The 19,319-nt window shown below is 64.7% G+C and overlaps 1 protein-coding gene across 1 annotated transcript in view; it reads left to right on the top strand.

Moving 5' to 3' along the window:
* Positions 1–19,319, top strand: part of ADCY1 (adenylate cyclase 1) — a 36,342-nt gene that overhangs the window by 5,177 nt on the left and 11,846 nt on the right. Inside the window, exons 3-14 of the mRNA XM_070424871.1 lie at positions 2,629–2,747; positions 4,114–4,225; positions 9,765–9,892; positions 11,318–11,476; positions 12,178–12,319; positions 13,092–13,247; positions 15,221–15,418; positions 16,099–16,196; positions 16,921–17,005; positions 17,989–18,078; positions 18,224–18,481; positions 18,776–18,898. Coding sequence (XP_070280972.1) covers positions 2,629–2,747; positions 4,114–4,225; positions 9,765–9,892; positions 11,318–11,476; positions 12,178–12,319; positions 13,092–13,247; positions 15,221–15,418; positions 16,099–16,196; positions 16,921–17,005; positions 17,989–18,078; positions 18,224–18,481; positions 18,776–18,898 — 1,668 coding nt within the window. The remainder of the gene's footprint in view (positions 1–2,628; positions 2,748–4,113; positions 4,226–9,764; positions 9,893–11,317; positions 11,477–12,177; positions 12,320–13,091; positions 13,248–15,220; positions 15,419–16,098; positions 16,197–16,920; positions 17,006–17,988; positions 18,079–18,223; positions 18,482–18,775; positions 18,899–19,319) is intronic.

The raw sequence follows: 19,319 nt of genomic DNA, 5'->3' as shown, positions 1-19,319 counted from the left end.
CTGTCTTGTGACCTGGGAACCGCTGGTTGGAGAGCTTACTGGCCGGGGAAGGAGAATGAAGCAAGTGGCAGAGTGGCCAGGGGCAGAGGGGGCAGGGGATCCCACCGTCTCAGGTCTCCTCACCCTAGAAGGGCCCCCACTGGGGTTCTGGTGGAAGGACACCCGGACGCATCCCGAAGGCTGTGGGGTCCGGCAGCCTCGCGGATTCTGAACAGAACGAGGGAGAGACGCCTGGGCCCGGGACTGGGAGGAGAGGGCGGCAGGAAGGGGCGTCGCGGCCACAGGTGGAGGCACTGAACATAGGTAGTAGGAGGCTCTCAGCGCTGATCTGAAGCCAGAGTGTGTGGGGCTGAGGCAGAACTGACCAGACCGGTTCCCAGAACCGTGTCAGTCCCCCCACCGTTTCCGGAAGAAAAGGACCCCCCCCTCCCCCCCGCAGCCTCCGGCCTTGAAAACGCTGACTCAGCAGGAAAGGGGTGGGGGAAGGGCGGGGGGCAGAGGGGGAGGAGCCCCTGGCCGGAAGGGTCTGCATACGAGGCGGACACCCCAGGGAAACGTGTTGTCTCAGGCCTGTCCCGAGGCGGGACCACAGGGAGCAGATTTGTGGGGCTGCATTGGTCATGGTCCGCGGGCCTGAGGTGGGCGGCTGGGCCACCCTGGTTCCCCCCTCCCCCCTCCCCCCCTCCCTGCTGGAGGACTCCTGAGGGCTCCCGGCTGGGCCGCTGAATATGCAGGAGCCTCGATTCCTGGTGTGAGTGTCCAGGCGCCGGGCGCCGCTGGGCTGATGGCGGCCACGTGTTTCGTTGGCTGAAAATTGTGAAACCGTTTTTCTGGAGTGTCTAACGTTTTTCTTAAAAAAATTTCTTTATTGATAGAGAGGAAGGGAGAGGGAGAGAGAGAGAAACATCAATGATGAGAGAGAATCACGGATCGGCTGCCCCCTGCACGCCCCGCACTGGGGATCCAGCCTGCAACCCTGGTCTGCGCCCTGAGCAGGAATCAAACCGTGACCTCCTGGCTCAGAGGTCGACGCTCAGCCCCTGAGCCCCGCCGGCCGGGCTGAGTGACGAACGCTTTTCATTCTCAGCGCCCTGTCTGTCTGCGTCCTCGCCAGCATGGGTGGCGTCGCTGTCTTTTGTTGTCCCTGTTCCAGCAGGTGTGTTGGGCCCTGTCCTGAGGCTTTAATGTCCTTTTCTCTCCTTTTCTCTCCTGCACCGGCCGGGCCTCCAGGGCCGTGTGGGCCGGGAGTGGCGGGCTCGGCGCCAGCCCGAGTGCACTGCTGGGGGGGGGGTGGGTGGAGGTGGGGCGGGCCGGGGGGCTCTAGGGGGGCTCTCGGGACGCTCCTCACCCGGACGAGGAGGACGGTCCCCCCGCCTCCCGATTCCCCGAGACTTTTCATCACGAGTGGGTGTTGAGTTTTGCCATTTCCCCCCGGATCGTTGCCGTGTGGTTTTTGCTGTTGCCCTGTGACATGCCACGGCATTGGTGACATCTCAGGGTTGAACTGCATTGTGTCCCTGGCGGACGCCCCGAGCCAGGCTCTGAGGTGTTGGCTGAAGTGCTGGTAACGGGCAGAGGTTTCCATCGTGTTCTTGAGAGCCCCTGGGCGCGGTGTCCTCGTCTGCCTTGCCTGGTGCTGGTGTGAGGGCCCGGGTGGCTCCCCACCCTCCGTGGCAGGTGCAGGTGGGGTTGGTGCTCGTCCGTGGTCAGGTGCTTGGTCGCCGGCCAGTGAGACCGCCCGGCTCCGGGGCTTCTTTCTGTGCGTTTTTCAATGAAGAAGCCAACCTCTTCCACGGACACAGGGCTATTCGAGTGTGTCGGTCACAGCCCTGACTGCATTCCGGGAGGTTGTCATTCCTGCTTTTCGGGAACCCGTGTGTTTCTCCCCAACTGTCAGACGTGTGTGTGGAGAGCGGGTACCAGTCCCTGGGTCAGGAGTGACATATCTCGTTGGTTTTGCTGGGGGTTGGTGAGTTGTCTTATTGAGGGGCTGCTGGAGGTGCAGTGAAATGGGGGTTCCCTACCCCCCCCCCCCCGCCTCCCTAACTCCATGTGGGATCTAAACTCTGCTCTTTGGTTTTCTTCCCGAACCTGAGAGAGGAGCCTCAGACCGGGAGCCTGGAGGTCAGGGCCAGCAGCAGGAGGTGGGGGGGGGACCCTGGGAGGGGAGGGCACGGGCTGGATGAGGAGGGTGAGGCCCAGGACAGGGCGGAGCCTCAGGCGGTGTTCATCCTGCCCTGGGGGGTGGGGGAGTGGAGAGCTGATTCTGGAGACCAGGAGGAAATGCCCTGCTGCCTCCAAAGCCCTCACCTCGCGAGGACAGTGACCGCTTCCTGGAGAAGCCAAGCGCACGGGGGGGGGGGGGGGGGGGGGGGAGGCACAGGGGGCTGTGGGGAGACACGAGTGGCTGGGTGTTCCGGGGGCACCGGCCCAGGATTCTGGGGTTGAGGTACCTGTGCAGTGACCGGCCAGGCCCGGCACCACCCACCAGTCTCGGGCCAGGCGCGGCCGCAGGGTGGGTCCATGTGCTGCTGGCTGCAGGGAGGAGGGCCGAGCCCTCGTCCGGGGTGATGCCTGGAGGATGCACAGGGAGGGAGGGCCCCGCAGCACCACCGTCTCTCCGTCCAGGAGCGGCTGCTCATGAGCCTCCTGCCCCGGAACGTTGCCATGGAGATGAAGGAGGACTTTCTGAAGCCCCCAGAGAGGATTTTCCACAAGATTTACATCCAGCGGCATGACAACGTGAGGTAGTGCGCTGGCCTGTGGCCGAGCCTGGGAGCTGAGGTGGGGGTGATGGAGGAGGTGATGGAGGAGGTGATGGAGGAGGTGATGGAGGAGGTGATGGAGGAGGTGGAGGTGATGGAGGAGGTGGAGGTGATGGAGGAGGTGATGGAGGAGGTGATGGAGGAGGTGGAGGTGATGGAGGAGGTGATGGAGGAGGTGGAGGTGATGGAGGAGGTGATGGAGGAGGAGATGGAGGAGGAGATGGAGGTGATGGAAGAGGAGATGGAGGAGGTGGAGGTGATGGAGGAGGTGATGGAGGTGATGGAGGAGGAGATGGAGGAGGAGATGGAGAAGGTGGAGGTGATGGAGGAGGTGATGGAGGAGGAGATGGAGGAGGTGGAGGTGATGGAGGAGGTGATGGAGGTGATGGAGGAGGAGATGGAGAAGGTGGAGGTGATGGAGGAGGTGATGGAGGAGGAGATGGAGGAGGTGGAGGTGATGGAGGAGGTGATGGAGGTGATGGAGGAGGAGATGGAGGAGGAGATGGAGGTGATGGAGGAGGAGATGGAGGTGATGGAGGTGATGGAGGAGGTGATGGAGGAGGAGATGGAGGAGGAGATGGAGGAGGAGATGGAGGTGATGGAGGAGGAGATGGAGGTGATGGAGGAGGTGATGGAGGAGGAGATGGAGGAGGAGGTGGAGGAGGAGGTGGAGGAGGTGGAGGTGATGGAGGTGATGGAGGAGGAGGTGATGGAGGAGGTGATGGAGGAGGTGATGGAGGAGGTGATGGAGGAGGAGATGGAGGAGGTGGTGGAGGTGGTGGAGGAGGTGGAGGAGGTGATGGAGGAGGTGATGGAGGAGGTGATGGAGGTGATGGAGGTGATTGAGGAGGAGATGGAGGAGGTGGAGGTGATGGAGGAGGTGGAGGTGATGGAGGAGGATAGTTGTCCCCCTAGAGAGGGTCCCCTGAAGACCAGGAGGGAGAGGCCACGGTGTGGGCCCGGGTTCGAGCCCAGGCAGGAGGAGCTTCCCCTCTGGGCACTTGGTTCATCATCACACCCCTGAGATCTGCCAGCATCGATCGCACCTCGACTTTGTGAGGAAGTTGAGGTTCAGAAAGTGAGGCGAGTGTGCGGAGGCCCGGCGGGGCTGAGGCTGGACCAGGGCCAGGGAGCTCTGAGCGGCCGCAGTGTCTCCTGCCCCTGTGACACCAGAGCCCGTGGTCCTTCCAACCTCAGTCTTCTCTCCTGTGAAATGGGAGGAAGGAGCCATGGCTTCCAGTCTGGGTTGAGGAAAAAGCAGGACGATGTGCTTCAAGGTGACTGTGAAGGGCAGCTGCATGCGGCAGCTGGTCTAAGGCGCGCAGTGACGGCATCCCCTGCCTTGCAGCATCCTCTTCGCGGACATCGTGGGCTTCACGGGGCTGGCGTCACAGTGCACGGCCCAGGAGCTGGTCAAGCTGCTCAACGAGCTCTTTGGCAAGTTCGACGAGCTGGCCACGGTAAGTGCTGCCACGGTAAGTGCTGCCACGGGAAGCGTGGCCACGGGAAGCGCAGCCACGGGAAGCGCGGCCACGGGAAGCGCAGGAACCGGTCTGGGGTCTGCGAGGGGCTGTGGCCCGGACGGATGGACAGAGGTTGGCTCACCCACTCAGTTCCTGGGACCACCTGTGGGTTTGTAGGTGAGGGAGGCGGGCACCTGCCCAGCCCGCGCAGTGGGGTTGGGAGACTCCGTCCTGCGGGCGCCATGGGGACCCCCTGCCTGTGGGCGCCTCCCAGAGAGCCCTCCCCGGGCGGGGCCCTGGCGGGGGCCCTGGGCCAGGCCGAGCCGGCTCCTGTCTTGGTCTGACCTTCGCGGGAGGGTGTCCGTCTCCACCACGCGTGACGTCAGCGCGGCCGGGTCGTGGGTGCTTTTCACCAAGTTGAGGACGTTTCCTTTCATTCTCCTTTTGCGAGTTTCTGCCAGGACCGGATGCTGGCTTTTGTCCAGCGTGTGGTTGCGTCTGTTGGGACGGTCACGCGGCGTTTCCCTTCTAGTCCCTGTGTGACGACTCGCAGACGCAGGCGGATGTTAGGACGGCCTTGTTCCCGGGCAGCGGGCGGCGGTGGGCCGTCTGATGTGTTGTTGGCTTTGATTTGCGAAGGTTTTGTTGCGAGTTTTTCCGTCTGCGATCCTGAGGATTGTTACTCTGGCTCCCTTGCCCCGTCTGTGAGGTCAGGGTCATGCGTGCTCGCCCACAGGGGCCTGGGCGTCCTCCGGCCGGCTTCCCGGGAGGCTGCGCAGACGGTGCCGCCTCCTGCCGGAGCGTGTGGCCGCGTTTCGTGGTGGAGCCGTCGGGGAGGGGGGCTCATCTGTGGAGCGTTTAGCTACAAACCCAGTTTCTCCAGACGGGGCCGCTGGGCCTCTGTGCTGCTGCCTTGAGGAGCTTGGGGTTCTTTTATTGCCAAGGAATCTGTCCGTTGAACCGAAGTTGTCGGCCTTATTCAAGCTGCTCCCAGTGTTTCTCGTCACCCCGAGGGCTGTAGACTCTGGTGCGACCTCTCTCGTTCCTGATTTCGGTGATTGGTGTCTCCGTTTTTCTTTCTTGATCATTCTGCCTGGAGGTTTGCCAGCTTTAGTTATTTATTTTATTTTTGAAAATATATTTTATTGATTTTTCACAGAGAGGAAGAGAGAGGGATAGAGAGTTAGAAACATCGATGAGAGAGAAACATCCATCAGCTGCCTCCTGCACATCTCCTACTGGGGATGTGCCCGCAACCCAGGTACATGCCCTTGACCGGAATCGAACCTGGGACCCTTCAGTCCGCAGGCTGATGCTCTATCCACCGAGCCAAACCGGTCAGGGCTTTATTGATTTTTTTTAAAAAAGAACTTGCTTTTGGTTCCATTGATGCAGCGGTTCTCAACCTGTGGGTTGCGACCCCTTTGGCGGTCGGACGACCCTTTCACAGGGGTCGCCTAAGACCATCCTGCATATCAGATATTTACGTTATGATTCATAACAGTAGCAACATGACAGTTGTGAAGTAGCAACGAAAATAATTTTATGGTTGGGTCACAACATGAGGAACTGTATTTAAAGGGCCAGAAGGTTGAGAACCACTGCGTTGATGTCTCTAATCTTCTATTTTAATAAACTCCTGTCTGATTTATGTTATTTTGTTTCTTTTGCTTATTTTGGTTTTAAATTGCTCTTCTTGTAGTTTCTTTAAAAAATTTTTATTGAGCCGAAACCGGTTTGGCTCAGTGGATAGAGCGTCGGCCTGCAGACTGAAAGGTCCCAGGTTCGATTCCGGTCAAGGGCATGTACCTGGGTTGCGGGCACATCCCCAGTAGGAGATGTGCAGGAGGCAGCTGGTCGATGTTTCTCTCTCATCGATGTTTCTAACTCTCTATCCCTCTCCCTTCCTCTCTGTAAAAAATCAATAAAATATATTTAAAAAAAATTTTTATTGATTTTAGAGAGGAAGGGAGAGGGAGATAGAAACATCAATGATGAATCACGGATCACTGCCTCCTGCACGCCCCCTACTGGGGTGCAGCCCGCAACCCAGGCCTGTGCCCTGACGGGGAATCGAACCCGGGGCCCTCAGTCCACGGAGCCACACCAGCCAGGGCTCTCCTTGCAGTTTCTTAAGGTGGAAACCGAGGCCACGCATTTGAGACGGTTTTCTCTTCTGACATGAACGTTCGGCTGCGAACTTCCGCACACGGACGGTGTGGACAGCGGCCGGGGCTCTGCTGTGTTTTCATTTTCATTCCACCCAGATATTTGTGCTCCTCCCGCTCCTGCAGGGACCTCGGGCCCCGCTGTGCAGACCATCCTTTGTGGATGCTTTTTGTTTCTCTTTCGCTTTGGGCAGTTTCTGGGGCTGAGCCCGAGTCCCGAGTTCCCCTCTGCTCTCCTGCCGGCCCTGCCCCTCCCCCCCGCCTGGGGCCCCCTCCCCCCCGGCCTGGCCCCCCCCCCCCCTCAGTCGGACCCCCTCTGGCTGAGGTCACTGCACGGAGGCCGACCGGAGCGCCCATCCCCTTCCTCTCCGCTCTTCCCTCTGCCCCTCTGGCCCGGACGGAGCCGCACGTGTTGAATCCGTCTTCACGACCATTTTACAAACGCAACTCGTGAATCCTGCTGAGGAGCCTGAGGGGTTTGCCTGGCCGTGCCGTCCGCCCTCGGGCCGGCGTGCAGGGCGTGGGGCGATGCGCGGCTGGGAAAGCACGCACAGCTGCGGAGCGGACGGCGGCACACAGACACGGGCTGTTTGCCGTGGGCTCCAGAGCGGCGGGCGGCTTATTTGTTCCTTCTCCGAGCTGGCGGCTGCAGACGTGCCTGGGTTCCTGGCCTTTCCCCCACTTACCGGCTCCATCTCCCTCCCGCGTCTGCTCTGCGCCCGGGTACATATGGGTGCTGGTCAAGCCCCTTGGATTCGGGGGAATGCCTGTGTGGGCTCAGTCTTGCGCCACCACCTGTGGGGGTGGGCCGGCTGGATGCCCGTTTCTTAGTGGGAAAGGGAATGAACTGGGCGGAGCAGGTGCCTCTACGGCGGGTTCCGGGGGGCTGTGGAGCGGCAGGGGGAGCTCTCCGTGTGCGGCCAGTGACGCACCCGGTCATCAGCCGGGCACATGCCTGGTCCCGGCCCTGGACTAGCTCCTCGGGGTGCCAGGCGATGGGAGCCTGTGTCCCTGGCTCCGGTCGTCACCCCACCCTTCAGAGGCTGTTTCCAGGGAGACCCTGTCCTCTGTTGCATGTTCTCGGCCCCAGTGTGGCTGTTCCCACACGTGACAGGACATGTGGGACCTCAGACTGTGCAGGTGACGCACACACGCGGCCGTCACTCACGTCACTGGGCAGTTGGGAGGCCGGACAGGAGGGGGCGCCTTTCCTAGCAGGTCACTAACATAATGCAACATTGTATCAGCCCCAGGTGTGTTTAGATACTTACATGCAACATTGTATCCGCTCCCGGTGTATAGCTTCCTGGTTACTCATATGCCTTAGGAAGTGATGGCCCCAGTAGGTCTGGTGCCCACCTGGCCCCGTGCAGTTATCACCGTGTTATCGACTCTGTTCCGCACTCTCTAGTGACCCTGGGCGTCTGTCATTTTTCCTCCTCAGCAGGAAATAGATCATTTACTGGAAAGCGGGTAGATGCTTGGAAGTCCCAGTGCCTGTCATTTGCATGGGGGTCACCCCACCCCGGGCCCCAGGAAAACACTCCTCAGCAGTGGGGCCCGAATGGGCCACTTCCAGTCCCCTCCGCACCTGCCCACCCTCAGGTGCCCCAGGGGCTGGAGTGACCTCCTTCCCAGCATCCCGTCCTCCTGTCGGCCTGGGGGGGGGGGCACCTTTGGGCTCTAGACCCCTGTGAGTCTTCCCGATGGCATGGAACCCCTCTCCCTGCTGGGCTTGGGGCGGGTGGGGCTCAGGGCCTGTTGGGGGCTCTGCCTCCCGGCCCCATGGCTGCCTGCTCAGGCCGGGCAGGGCCCACGGACCACACCTGGGAGCCAGGGCAGGAGACCCCCGGCCTGTCCTCTGCTGCCTCACTGGCGCCCCTCCCTCCCGGGCCCTCCCCCGGCCTTGTCCCTTCTTTCTCTGCTTTGCCCGGAATCCATGTTCAGGCATCAGGACGCTCCCGCGGGAACCCCCGTGTTTTCAGGGAACTAACACGTCAGGATCCACGCACAGCAGCTCGTCGGTCTCTGGAGCTTGATCACAGGTGCCAGGGCGTTTGAGATGAAAAACCAGACGATGCGTTTTAAAAATATATCTTTATTGTTTCAGAGAGGAAGGGAGAGGGAGAGAGAGAAATTTCAGTGACGAGAGAGAACCATGGACCAGCTGCCTCCTGCACGCCCCACACTGGGGATCGAGCCCACAACCCGGGTCTGTGCCCCGACCGGGAATCGAACCCTGACCTCCTGGCTCACGGCCGACTTTCAACCACTGAGCTTCGCCGGCCGGGCCCTCCCAGTCTGCTCTGGACTGTGGCGCCTGCCGTGGGGCCGGGCTGGGAGGGACTGGCTCTGCGTCTCCAGACGGGACACAGGCGGCTGTGATTGTGCTGCTGTTAAAGCCCCACCCCCACCCCCAGAGGCGGGGGGAGGGGCCTCGTCCACCTGGGACACTGCATGGCCAGCTGCAGGCCGCCTGCCAGATCTTACTCGTTGGCTCGTTAGCGGGAGCTCAGAGCGCAGAGTTAGGTGGAAGCTGTGGGTGTTCGGAGCTGGGTGGGAGCTCTGGGCTTGAGGAGACGGGGGGCGGGGGGGGGGGCTGTGTGTGTGTGTGTGTGCTGACAGACCGGGGGCTGACAGGCGGGGGGCTGACACCGGACAGCAGACACTAGAGCAAAGTGGAAGCAGCCGGGCCTCTCACCAGTCATTTGTTGTGGGAAATGTCCTGTTACCTCCGAGGTGTCACTGTTGTTGATGTGGGACGGGCTTGCTGTTGTCTCGGGTGAGTGGATGCACCTTGAAGATTTCCCATGTGGCTTCTCGGGGTGACCCAGCTGCGACCCCCACAGGAACGTGCTCAGGTGGTGACCCCCAGGTGTGGGGGGCGGGGTCAGGACTCTGGCCCACCCGGTGGTCAGATCTGTGGGCCCAGACGGGCCCAGGCTGCAGGGACTGGCAGATGCCCGTGGCCCGCGTTTCCCGGGTGAGGGGGGACCTGGCACGGTTCAGAGGGCGTCACAAGAGGGGCAGGTGCCCGCTCCACGGGGGTGGGAGCCGGGCGGGAGAGGAGCTGGCGCCCAGGCCGGGGCAGGGTCTGTGGGGGGTGGCCTGGTGAGCGGAGGGACCGGCAGATGGACCCCTGCCTGGAGGAGGCCTGAGGGCAGGTGTGGGGGAGGCGTGGGTGCTCCAGGGCCACCCTGATCACAGCCAGGGGGGCCGCCCGCCCTCCTGAGGCTGCGCTGCCCAAGGGGAGTCCCCGGGGGAGGGAGGGGCCCTGGCGTGAGTCCCGCCCTGTGGTCTGGTCTCCAGCACCTCTGTGGGTGGAAGGGGCAGGGCCCGCCCGGCCCTGACGCGCCCTCTGCCCGCAGGAGAACCACTGTCGGCGCATCAAGATCCTGGGGGATTGCTACTACTGCGTGTCCGGCCTCACCCAGCCCAAGGCCGACCACGCCCACTGCTGCGTGGAGATGGGCCTGGACATGATCGACACCATCACGTGAGTGTCTGCAGCTGCGGCCCCGGTCCGTCTGTCCCCGTCCGTCTGTCCCCATCCGTCTGTCCTGGCCCATCTGTCCCGGTGCCACCTGTGCCGGTCCGTCTGTCCCCGTCCGTCTGTCCGGGTGGTCACCTGTGCCGGTCCGTCTGCCCCTGTCCGTCTGTCCGGGTGGTCACCTGTGCCGGTCCGTCTGCCCCCGTCTGTTTGTCCCGGTCCGTCTGCCCCCGTCCGTCTGTCCCCGCCCGTCTGTCCCGGTGTCACCTGTGCCGGGGCTGCCGAGACCCAGCCGAGGCGAGGGCTGCGAGAGAGCCCCACCTGCTGTGGAGGCTGCGTGACCCCCTTCTTTGGACTCTGTGAGGGACCCCAGGGCCCAGGTGTGCACCCGCGGGAAGTCACCTCGCGGGCGTAGCTGGATGAGAGTCAGGGAGCCGACTGGGGAGTTCCCTTCCTGGGCGGGGCCGGGGGCAGGTGCGCCCTGAGGGGGGCATCCCTGGGGCACCGGGCCTGGCCTCCCGCTTCTGGGGCAGCCGTGCCTGGTCCTGGCCGTGTTGTTCCAGGTGCCGACTGGGCCCAGTTTGCTTCTCTCCTTCCCTGGGGAAGGAGCTGGGCTTGGAGCCGGGGTTAGAGTCCCTCCTGGAGCCAGGGGTAGAGTCCCGCCTGGAGCCGGGAGCCCGGGGCTGATGCCCTGCTTCTCCCGCGGGTTTCGGGGCGCCCTGGGGTCCCGCCCTTCCCTCCGTTCCTGTCCTGCGGGCCTGACGTCTGTGGATGATGAGATGATTCTAGGGGCGGGGGCTGTCCTTGCTCAGGCCATGGCGACGCTGTCCCCCCTCTGTGCTTGGTCTCCCCCCTCCCAGGGCCTCAGGGCCTCCCGCCGTCCGGCGTCCCTCGGCCAGGCTGGAGGTGGCTGGTCCGTCACCGCTGGGCGGGGGAGAGGGCGCCTGGTCGGTGGTCTGGTCGCGGGTCCGCACGACTTGTTTTGTTTTTACCGCCTGTGGACAGTCACAACCTACACCCCGGGAAGTCCCGCAGTTGGGTGGCTTACGGGGCGCCGGGCCCCCTGCAGGCCGTTCTGCAGCCCCCTCTCCCGAGGCTCAGAGTTTGGGGTCAAACCCTGAGGGTTCAGTCCCAGGCCGTGCCCCCGGTGGTCGCGCTGTGGCCCTCACACGGCAGGAGGCCCGTCCGGGTCCGGGACCCAGAGCAGCACGTTTCCCTCGGGGCGCCTGGTGGGCGGCGTGGTGCCCTGTGATGGCCGGTGGCTGGGAGGGGGGCTCCCTGGGCACAGCGGGGGGCTGGGCTCCCGGGCCGGTGGCCTCACGCTCCTGCCGTCCGGGCACCAGCTCGGCCGTCGGGGACACCAGGCCCGGACCCTGTGCCCGCCCGGAGGGAGCGCCGGCTCCGTGGCCCCACGCCCGTGTCTGCCCGCAGGTCCGTGGCCGAGGCCACCGACGTGAACCTGAACATGCGCGTCGGGCTGCACACGGGCCGCGTGCTCTGCGGCGTCCTGGGCCTGCGCAAGTGGCAGTACGACGTGTGGTCCAACGACGTGACCCTGGCCAACGTCATGGAGACGGCGGGGCTCCCGGGGTGCGTGCGGAGATGGGGGGTCCCCGCAGCCGCCAGCCACGTGGGCGGGGCCGCCGGGCGGCGCAGGCGGAGTCTCAGCAAGTGGGCGGGGCTCTGGGCGGAGCGCCAATGAGGAGGCTCCGGGCAGGCGGCGCTGTCCCCGGTGCTGATTCTGGTGCCGGTTCGCTTCCTTCCTCCCCGAGGGGCTGGGCTCGGAGCGGGTTCAGATCCCCCCGGGCCGCGCCTCCCGGGCCCTCCCCGCGCGCTCTGCTCCGAGGACAGACCCAGAGGCCCAGGCTGACCCCCGTGAGGTCGCCCTGAGCACCAGGCGGGGTCCCTGTCCTCGCAGCGGGGGCCGCAGGGCCGGCCCTGTGTCCGGGGCTGAGCCGTGTGTCCGGGGCTGAGCCCTGTGTCCGGGGCTGAGCCGTGTGTCCGGGGCTGAGCCCTGTGTCCGGGGCTGAGCCGTGTGTCCGGGGCTGAGCCCTGTGTCCGGGGCTGAGCCGTGTGTCCGGGGCTGAGCCCTGTGTCCGGGGCTGAGCCGTGTGTCCGGGGCTGAGCCGTGTGTCCGGGGCTGAGCCCTGTGTCCGGGGCTGAGCCGTGTGTCCGGGGCTGAGCCCTGTGTCCGGGGCTGAGCCGTGTGTCCGGGGCTGAGCCCTGTGTCCGGGGCTGAGCGCGGTGCCGCTCGGACCGCCCGGACTCTGAGCCGCGGGCTCGCCCTGCAGGAAGGTGCACATCACCGCGGCCACGCTGGCCTGTCTGAACGGCGACTACGAGGTGGAGCCCGGCCTCGGCCACGAGAGGAACAGCTTCCTGAGAGCCCACGGCATCGAGACCTTCTTCATCGTGCCCTCGCACCGGCGCAAGGTGGGCCCAGCCCCCAGGGCCCGGCCTCTGCTCCCCGCGGCCTCCGGCTCCAGGCCCCCTGGGGCGGGGCGTCCCCCCAGTCCTGTCCGGGGCTGGCCTTGGCGTGTGTGTGTGTGTGTGTGTGTGCGCGCGTGTGTGTGCGTGTTGGGGGGCGGGGGAGGCACTCTGATCACCTCTGGGCCCCGGGCCGTGGTGCCGCCTCCCGGGCCTTCACTGCCTCTCGTACAAAACAGGTTAGAGACGCCCTGCGGGGGTCAGGGATGGGGCACAGCAGGACGGTGGCCAGCTTATGTGGGCGCTCAAGGCGATGTGGACAGGGTGCAGGGTGACCAGGTCAGGTCCAGGGCTCAGGTGAGGGGCGCTGGGCTGAGGAGGGAGGCCTGTAAGGAGCTCTGAGAGGGTGCGTGGGCCCTAGTGCCTGCTTGATGCTGCCCCCCCATCAGCTGCCCCCCATCAGCTGTCCCCCATCAGCTGCCCCCCATCAGCTGCCCCCATCAGCTGCCCCCCATCAGCTGCCCCCCCATCAGCTGCCCCCCATCAGCTGACCCCCATCAGCTGCCCCCCATCAGCGACCCCCGGCACCGCGTTCAGAGGCAGGGGGTGCGTCGGGAGTGTGTGTGGGCCCATCGCCGGCTGGTGCCTGCTGGTCCCACGTGTTCCCGAGGCGCCATGCACAGCAGGCCTGGCCAGACGCCCGTCCTGCCACAGCCACGCTGGGTCGGGGGTCGGGGGTCGGGCGGCCGCTCACGCCGTCCCTGCCGCTGTCCCACAGATCTTCCCGGGGCTGATCCTCTCGGACATCAAGCCGGCGAAGAGGATGAAGTTCAAGACGGTGTGCTACCTGCTGGTGCAGCTCATGCAGTGCCGCAAGATGTTCAAGGCCGAGATCCCCTTCTCCAACGTCATGACCTGCGAGGACGACGACAAGGTAGCCCCCCCCCCACCCCCCCCCCACCCCCCCCCCCCGCCCCGGGAGCTCGGATGCGCTTTCCCGCAGGAATGTCTGTTTAGCCGCCCTTCTCTCTGCAGCCTGGCATTCCCCCCATTTACACGCAAATTCACGCGTGAGAGCCCCGCCGCCGTCTGGCTCTGCCCTCAGACACACACATGTCAGGTGTCTCGCTCAGTCCAGAGCCTCGGGCCTCCTGTCCCTGCCCTCGGGCCTCTGCCGGTCACCCCGTCCCTGGGGGTCGGGGGGGTGAGGAGCGTCTCTGGCTGTGCCCTCCTGTGTGTGTGGGTCCGGCTCTTCTGGCCTCTGCTGGCCTTGGGGGCAGGGTCCGGGGGTGAGCCTGGAGCTAGGTTGGGGTGTCCTGTGTCCACTGTAACGGCACGTGCCTCATGTCTGTGACTCTGGCCCGAGACCCCAGCCCCTCCGGGGACCCCTGTCCTCTGGGCAGGGGGGGCAGTGTCCTGGCAGCCGAGTGAGGTCTGGCCCCACCACACCGAGAGCAGCCTGCGTGTCCTCCCCCCTCCCCCGTCCTCGCCCGCAGCCCCAGGAGCACGCTGGCCCCTCCGTCGGGGTGACCGGGTCTGTCTGCTCACCAGGGACCCGCCTCCTGCCTCCTGAGACTGTCCTCTCACGCCGCCTCCGCCTCTCGGTTCCGTGCCTTTAAGAGGCATCGATCCAGAGGTTCGCAGGCTCCTCAGAGTGAAGGTCTGGGGCTCTCACGGGGCCGCCGTGGCCTCGGGTCTGGTGTGGGTTTGGCCGTGAGCCCGTGTCTGGGAACTGGATCTGGAGGTTTGCTAAGTGCCCTGCGGTGGGGGGTCAGGAGGGCGGCTTCCCCGCTGCCGGCGGCTCGGCGTGCGGTTTTGAGTCCCGTCGAGGTCTCCTCCGTCCGGCACCCGTGGGGGACTGTGGGCATCGTCTTCTTTAGCCCGTTGGGGGGGGGGTTGCGTCGACGCTGAAATGTCCGACGGCCTCGCGTCCCTGGACACGGGCGTGCCGCGTGCTTCCGGTGGCAGCTCGCCGCGTTCTGTGTTCGTGTTGAGGGTTCTTTCCGCATCTGTTTGAGGGAGGGCCGCCGCCGGCCGTGTTTGCCGTTCGTCTGGCTGATGTGGACGTTACAACGTGAATCGGGGAGAGCTCCCTCCTCGCCTGTTTCCTGGAAGAGACTGTAGAGTCGGGGCTCGTGCTCCTCCCAGCGTTCGGCGGGGTTCTCCAGGGGAGCCGCCGGGCCGGGCATTGGGGGATTGGACATGACGACTTCAATTTCTGAGTAATTCCAAGCCAGTGGTCAGCAAACTGCGGCTCACGAGCCACATGCGGCTCTTTGGCCCCTTGAGTGTGGCTCTTCCAGAAAATACCGACTTCTGTGCATGGGCCACGGAGTTTCAATCGCACTGTACGTGCACGCCCGCACGTGGTATTTTGTGGAAGAGCCACACTCAAGGGCCAAAGAGCCGCAGTTTGCCGACCGCTGCTCCAGGCGGTTCGGATGCTCCCGGTGGGGACGGTGGAGTTTGTGTCTCGAGGGGGAACGCGGGGGCCGGCCGCCGGGTGGATGAGCACCTCGCCCAGGTCGCTCCGATTCCCTCTCACGGTCGGGGCCTGAGAGGACAGTTCCCTCCTGGGCTTGTCCGTGTCTTTCTCTCGTCACACTTGCTGGAGATTCGTCGATTTTATTGATGTTTTCGAAGAACCAGCCTGCGTCGGTGCCCTGTCCTGGGCACGGTCCCGGTGGCACTCGGGGTCCTGCGGCCCTCCTCCCGGCCGCCCACAGTCGCCGTGTGACCCCGTCGCCGATGCAGGACTCCCCGGGGCGTCCGGCCGGCAGGTGGTGGAGCCGCGACCCCTCTCAGGTCCCCACCCGCCCAGACGCGGCCCGGGGGCAGGTGGGGCGGGAGGCGCCTCCGTCTGTGGGCGGGCGATTGACGACGGCCTCGCTCCCCGCCGCCCGCAAGCGCAGGGCCTTGCGAACGGCCTCGGAAAAGGGCAGGAACCGGCTGTCGTTCTCGACCCACGTCGTCCACCGCCTGCGCCCCGGCTCCCGCGTCAACAGGTACATCGGCCGCCTCCTGGAGGCCCGGCAGACGGAGCTGGAGATGGCGGACCTGCACCTGCTCACCCTCCAGTACAAGCAGGCGGAGCGCGAGCGGAAGGTGGGTGCCGGGCTCGGGGCGGCCAGAGTCGGGGCCCTGGGACCGCCGCCACGTGCCTACCCCCTGCCCCATCCCCGCGGGTGGGATGCTGTTCGTTTTTCCTCTTTTCTTTTAAATCCTCGCCCCAGGATACTTTCCCCATCGACTTAAAAAAAAATATATTTTCCTGTTGGTTTCAGAGAAAGGAAGGGAGAGAGAGAGAGAGAGAGAAACATCAAAGATGAGAGAGAATCATGGATCGGCTGCCTCCTGCCCGCCCCCTACGGGGATGGAGCCCACAACCCGGGCCTGTGCTCTGACCAGGAATCGAACCCTGACCTCCTGTTCATAGGTCGATGCTCAACCACTGAGCCACACCGGCCTGGGGCCATTGATTTTTTTTTTTAGAGTGGAAGCGAGGGTGGGAGGGCAGGGGGGGGAGAGAGAGAGAGAGAGAGAGAGAGACAGAGACAACTATCTGAGAGAGATACAGCAGTTGGTTGCTTCTTGCATGTGCCCCAAACGGGGCCGGGGATCGAATGTGCAACCCAGGCATATGCCCTTGATGGGAATAGAACCCGAGACCCTTGGTGCTCCGGCCGATGCTCTGACCACTGGCCCACGCCAGTGGACGCTGCAGTGGCCGGTGTCCCTGTGGCTCCGGCGGTCGGGGCAGCAGCCTGACGGGGCTCTGTCCGCAGTACCAGCAGCTCCCGGACGAGTCCTTCACCAGCGCCGTGGTGCTCGCCCTGGTCCTGGCCGCCCTGTTCGGCCTCGTCTACCTTCTCATCATCCCCCAGTGAGTGCGGCTCCGGGTGGGCGTGGGGGGTGAGGGCCGGGGTTCCTTTCTCTTTAAGCTCATCCTGCCCTGCGCTGGGGACGCACCCGCCACACACACGCCCTCGGCCCTCGGCCCAGGCTTGCCCGGCTCCACGGCCGGGCGGGCTGCTCAGGCTCAGGGGTCGACGCTCCACGGCCGGGCGGGCTGCTCAGGCTCAGGGGTCGACGCTGCGTTTGTAACGGAGACGCCAGTGGTTTCAGTCCCCGCCCCCACCATGGCCTCAGCTTCGAAGGAGAAACCAGAAACACTGAAGGGACAGTGGCCCCTGGGAAGGGTTTTAATAACCTGTGTCACGTGACGCAGCGAGGGCGACCCAGGAAACCTCCACGTTTCCCTCACACGCAGCGTCTCCTAGTGAAACGTCCGCGTGGAGTCCTGCTCTGAGTTTCCGGGACACCCCGCCGCCGGGCGCACCTGGGGGCCCCACCTGGGGCTCAGGCGGGTCCCAGACGGAGCCCAGCCGCAAGTCCGCACAGCGCCCCCTCCCTCTTCCTCTGCAGACTCGGGATTGGGAGACTCTGGGGGAGAGGTTGGGGGGCTCCAGGGTCCCTGCCCGGACGGGAGCCAGAGGCTGCTGCTGCTTCTGGGGGCAGGGGGCGGGGGGGGCTGGAGGGGCCGACGCCCAGGCACCTCGGGCACACCCCACCGGCCCAGCCCGAGTGACCACGCGCCTCTGTCCTAGGAGCGTGGCTGTCCTGCTCCTGCTGGTGTTTTGCATCTGCTTCCTGGTGGCCTGTGTCCTGTACCTGCATATCACCCGGGTCCAGGTATGTGTCCTGCACACGTGCCTCACCTGGTCCAGGTGTGTGTGCACGTGTCCTGCACCTGTGCCTTATCTGGTCCAGGTATGTGTGTGCACGTGTCCTGCACCTGTGCCTTATCTGGTCCAGGTATGTGTGTGCAAGTGTCCTGCACCTGTGCCTTATCTGGTCCAGGTATGTGTGTGCACGTGTCCTGCACCTGTGCCTTATCTGGTCCAGGTATGTGTGTGCACGTGTCCTGCACCTGTGCCTTATCTGGTCCAGGTATGTGTGTGCACGTGTCCTGCACCTGTGCCTTATCTGGTCCAGGTATGTGTGTGCACGTGTCCTGCACCTGTGCCTTATCTGGTCCAGGTATGTGTGTGCACGTGTGCCTCACCTGGTCCAGGTGTGTGTGTGCACGTGTCCTGCACACGTGCCTCACCTGGTCCAGGTATGTGTGTGTGAACCTGGACAGGTAAGAACTCTGACTTTTTAAAAAACTCTGACTTTTATCCATAAAATTGTTGAATATTGAAAAATGAATGAGAATAGATTTAAGATAAAATGTTTAACTTAGCAAAAATTGTACAAAACCTGTCTGAAGAAAATGGTAAGACTTACTTAAGCACGAAGCCCCCGTAAATGGAAATTCTCCCCGTCGATGAGCCAGGAGGACTGAACGTTATGTGAGGTCACGCTGTTCTCTGGTTTCAGTGCCAGTCACAGTGCGGGGGAGGGAGCTGCTCTTTTTAATGGAAAGACACCAGGTTTCCCCGCAAATCTTTCCCCTGGGAGGTTAAATATAAGGAAACACCAAGAGGCGCGTGTGTGTGTGTGTGTGTGTGTGTGTGTGTGTGAGAGATGAGGAGTGGGCGGGGCCCAGCCGGGTGAGATCGCCACGGAGGCCCCTGCGGAGGCCACCGCCCTGTCCACGCGGGGAGGTGTTCCCCGGACGAGCCCCCCACCCCCCCCAACGGGAGACGCTGTGACCAAGGCCCCTCCTGCAGTGCCTCCCGGGCTGCCTGACCATCCGGATCCGCACCGCCCTGTGCACCTTCATCGTCGTCCTGATCTACGCCGTGGCCCAAGGCTGTGTGGTGAGGGCCCGGGGAGGGAGGGCCTGTGGAGAGCCCCGGGGGGCCAGACGGGGGAGGGGAGGGAGAGGGGAGGGGGCGGGCTGGGGCGGAGGGGCAGCTCCGTGTGGGGAGTCAGCCCCCCCTTCCTGCCCTCCGTGCCCTCCAGGTGGGCTGCCTGCCCTGGGCCTGGAGCTCCGGTCCCAACGGGTCCCTGGTGGTGCTGCCGCCCGGCGGCCTGGAAGCCGTGCTGCCCGCCCCGCCCTGCGAGTCGGCGCCCCAGGCCCTGCTCTGCGGCCTGGTGGGCACGCTCCCGCTGGCCCTCTTCCTGCGGGTCTCCTCCTTGCCCAAAGTGGTCCTACTGTGCGTGCTCAGCGCGTCCTACATCCTGGTCCTGGAGCTCAGCGGCTACCCCAGGGCCGTGGGGTAGGTGTGCCTCTCCGGCCGGACAGGCGGGCGGCCGATGTCCGCGCTCACGGCTGCGGGTGCTGCTTGCTGGTCGGTGCTTCTCCGCCCCGCCCCCCCCCCCCCCCCCCCCCCCCCCCCCGCCCCAGGTCTGGGGAGGCCTTGGTCCCGGGACCCGCGGGTCAGCTCCGGGGAGACGTGCTCAGCCTGGGGGCGCCGCCGTGGGCGTTGGGTCTGAGGGCGCTCGGTGGACACGGCTCGTGTTCGATGCCAAGGTCTGGGCACCGACGGGGTTTCCTCCTCCTCGCACCCAGGGGGCACCGCCTCCGGGCGCAGCTTCGAGCCCGTCCTGGCCGTCCTGCTCTTCTCCTGCACGCTGGCCCTGCACGCCCGGCAGGTGGACGTCAAGCTGCGGCTGGACTACCTCTGGGCCTCGCAGGCAAGATGGGCCCTTCCTGCTCCCCTGGGGGTGGGGGTGGCGGAGGAGCCCCTGGGGAGCGGGCGTCAGGTGGGCGGTCCTGGCTGGACGAGGGGAGGCCGCACAGGGGGCCAGAGGGACGGCTCCGGGAGCCCTGTCTGAGGTCAGAGTTCAGTGGTGAGCAGTGAGCTCCCGTCCCCTGAGGCATTCCAGTCACCACCGGTCTGCTTCTGTCCCTGAGGGCTTGCCTGTCCGTTGTTCTCCGACCTGCACGCTGAGTTCTGGCTGTTCTCAGCAAACCCACCCGTGTGAGGCCTGACCCTGAGCCAGGCCTGTGGGGAGACTGTGGACTGTGAGGCCTTGGCCCAGCCCTGTGCTCACGCCACACCGGGAAGCTGGGCTCTAGGCGGGCGGGGCCCTTGGGGCAGGGATGCCCGGGAGG

Source organism: Myotis yumanensis, unplaced genomic scaffold (genome assembly GCF_028538775.1).
Source record: "Myotis yumanensis isolate MYYU_CA2020_CCGP unplaced genomic scaffold, mMyoYum1.0.hap1 SCAF_9, whole genome shotgun sequence".
Lineage (NCBI taxonomy): Eukaryota > Metazoa > Chordata > Mammalia > Chiroptera > Vespertilionidae > Myotis > Myotis yumanensis.
The sequence above is the reverse complement of the archived record's forward strand: the minus strand, read 5'-3'. Positions and strand labels throughout refer to the sequence as shown.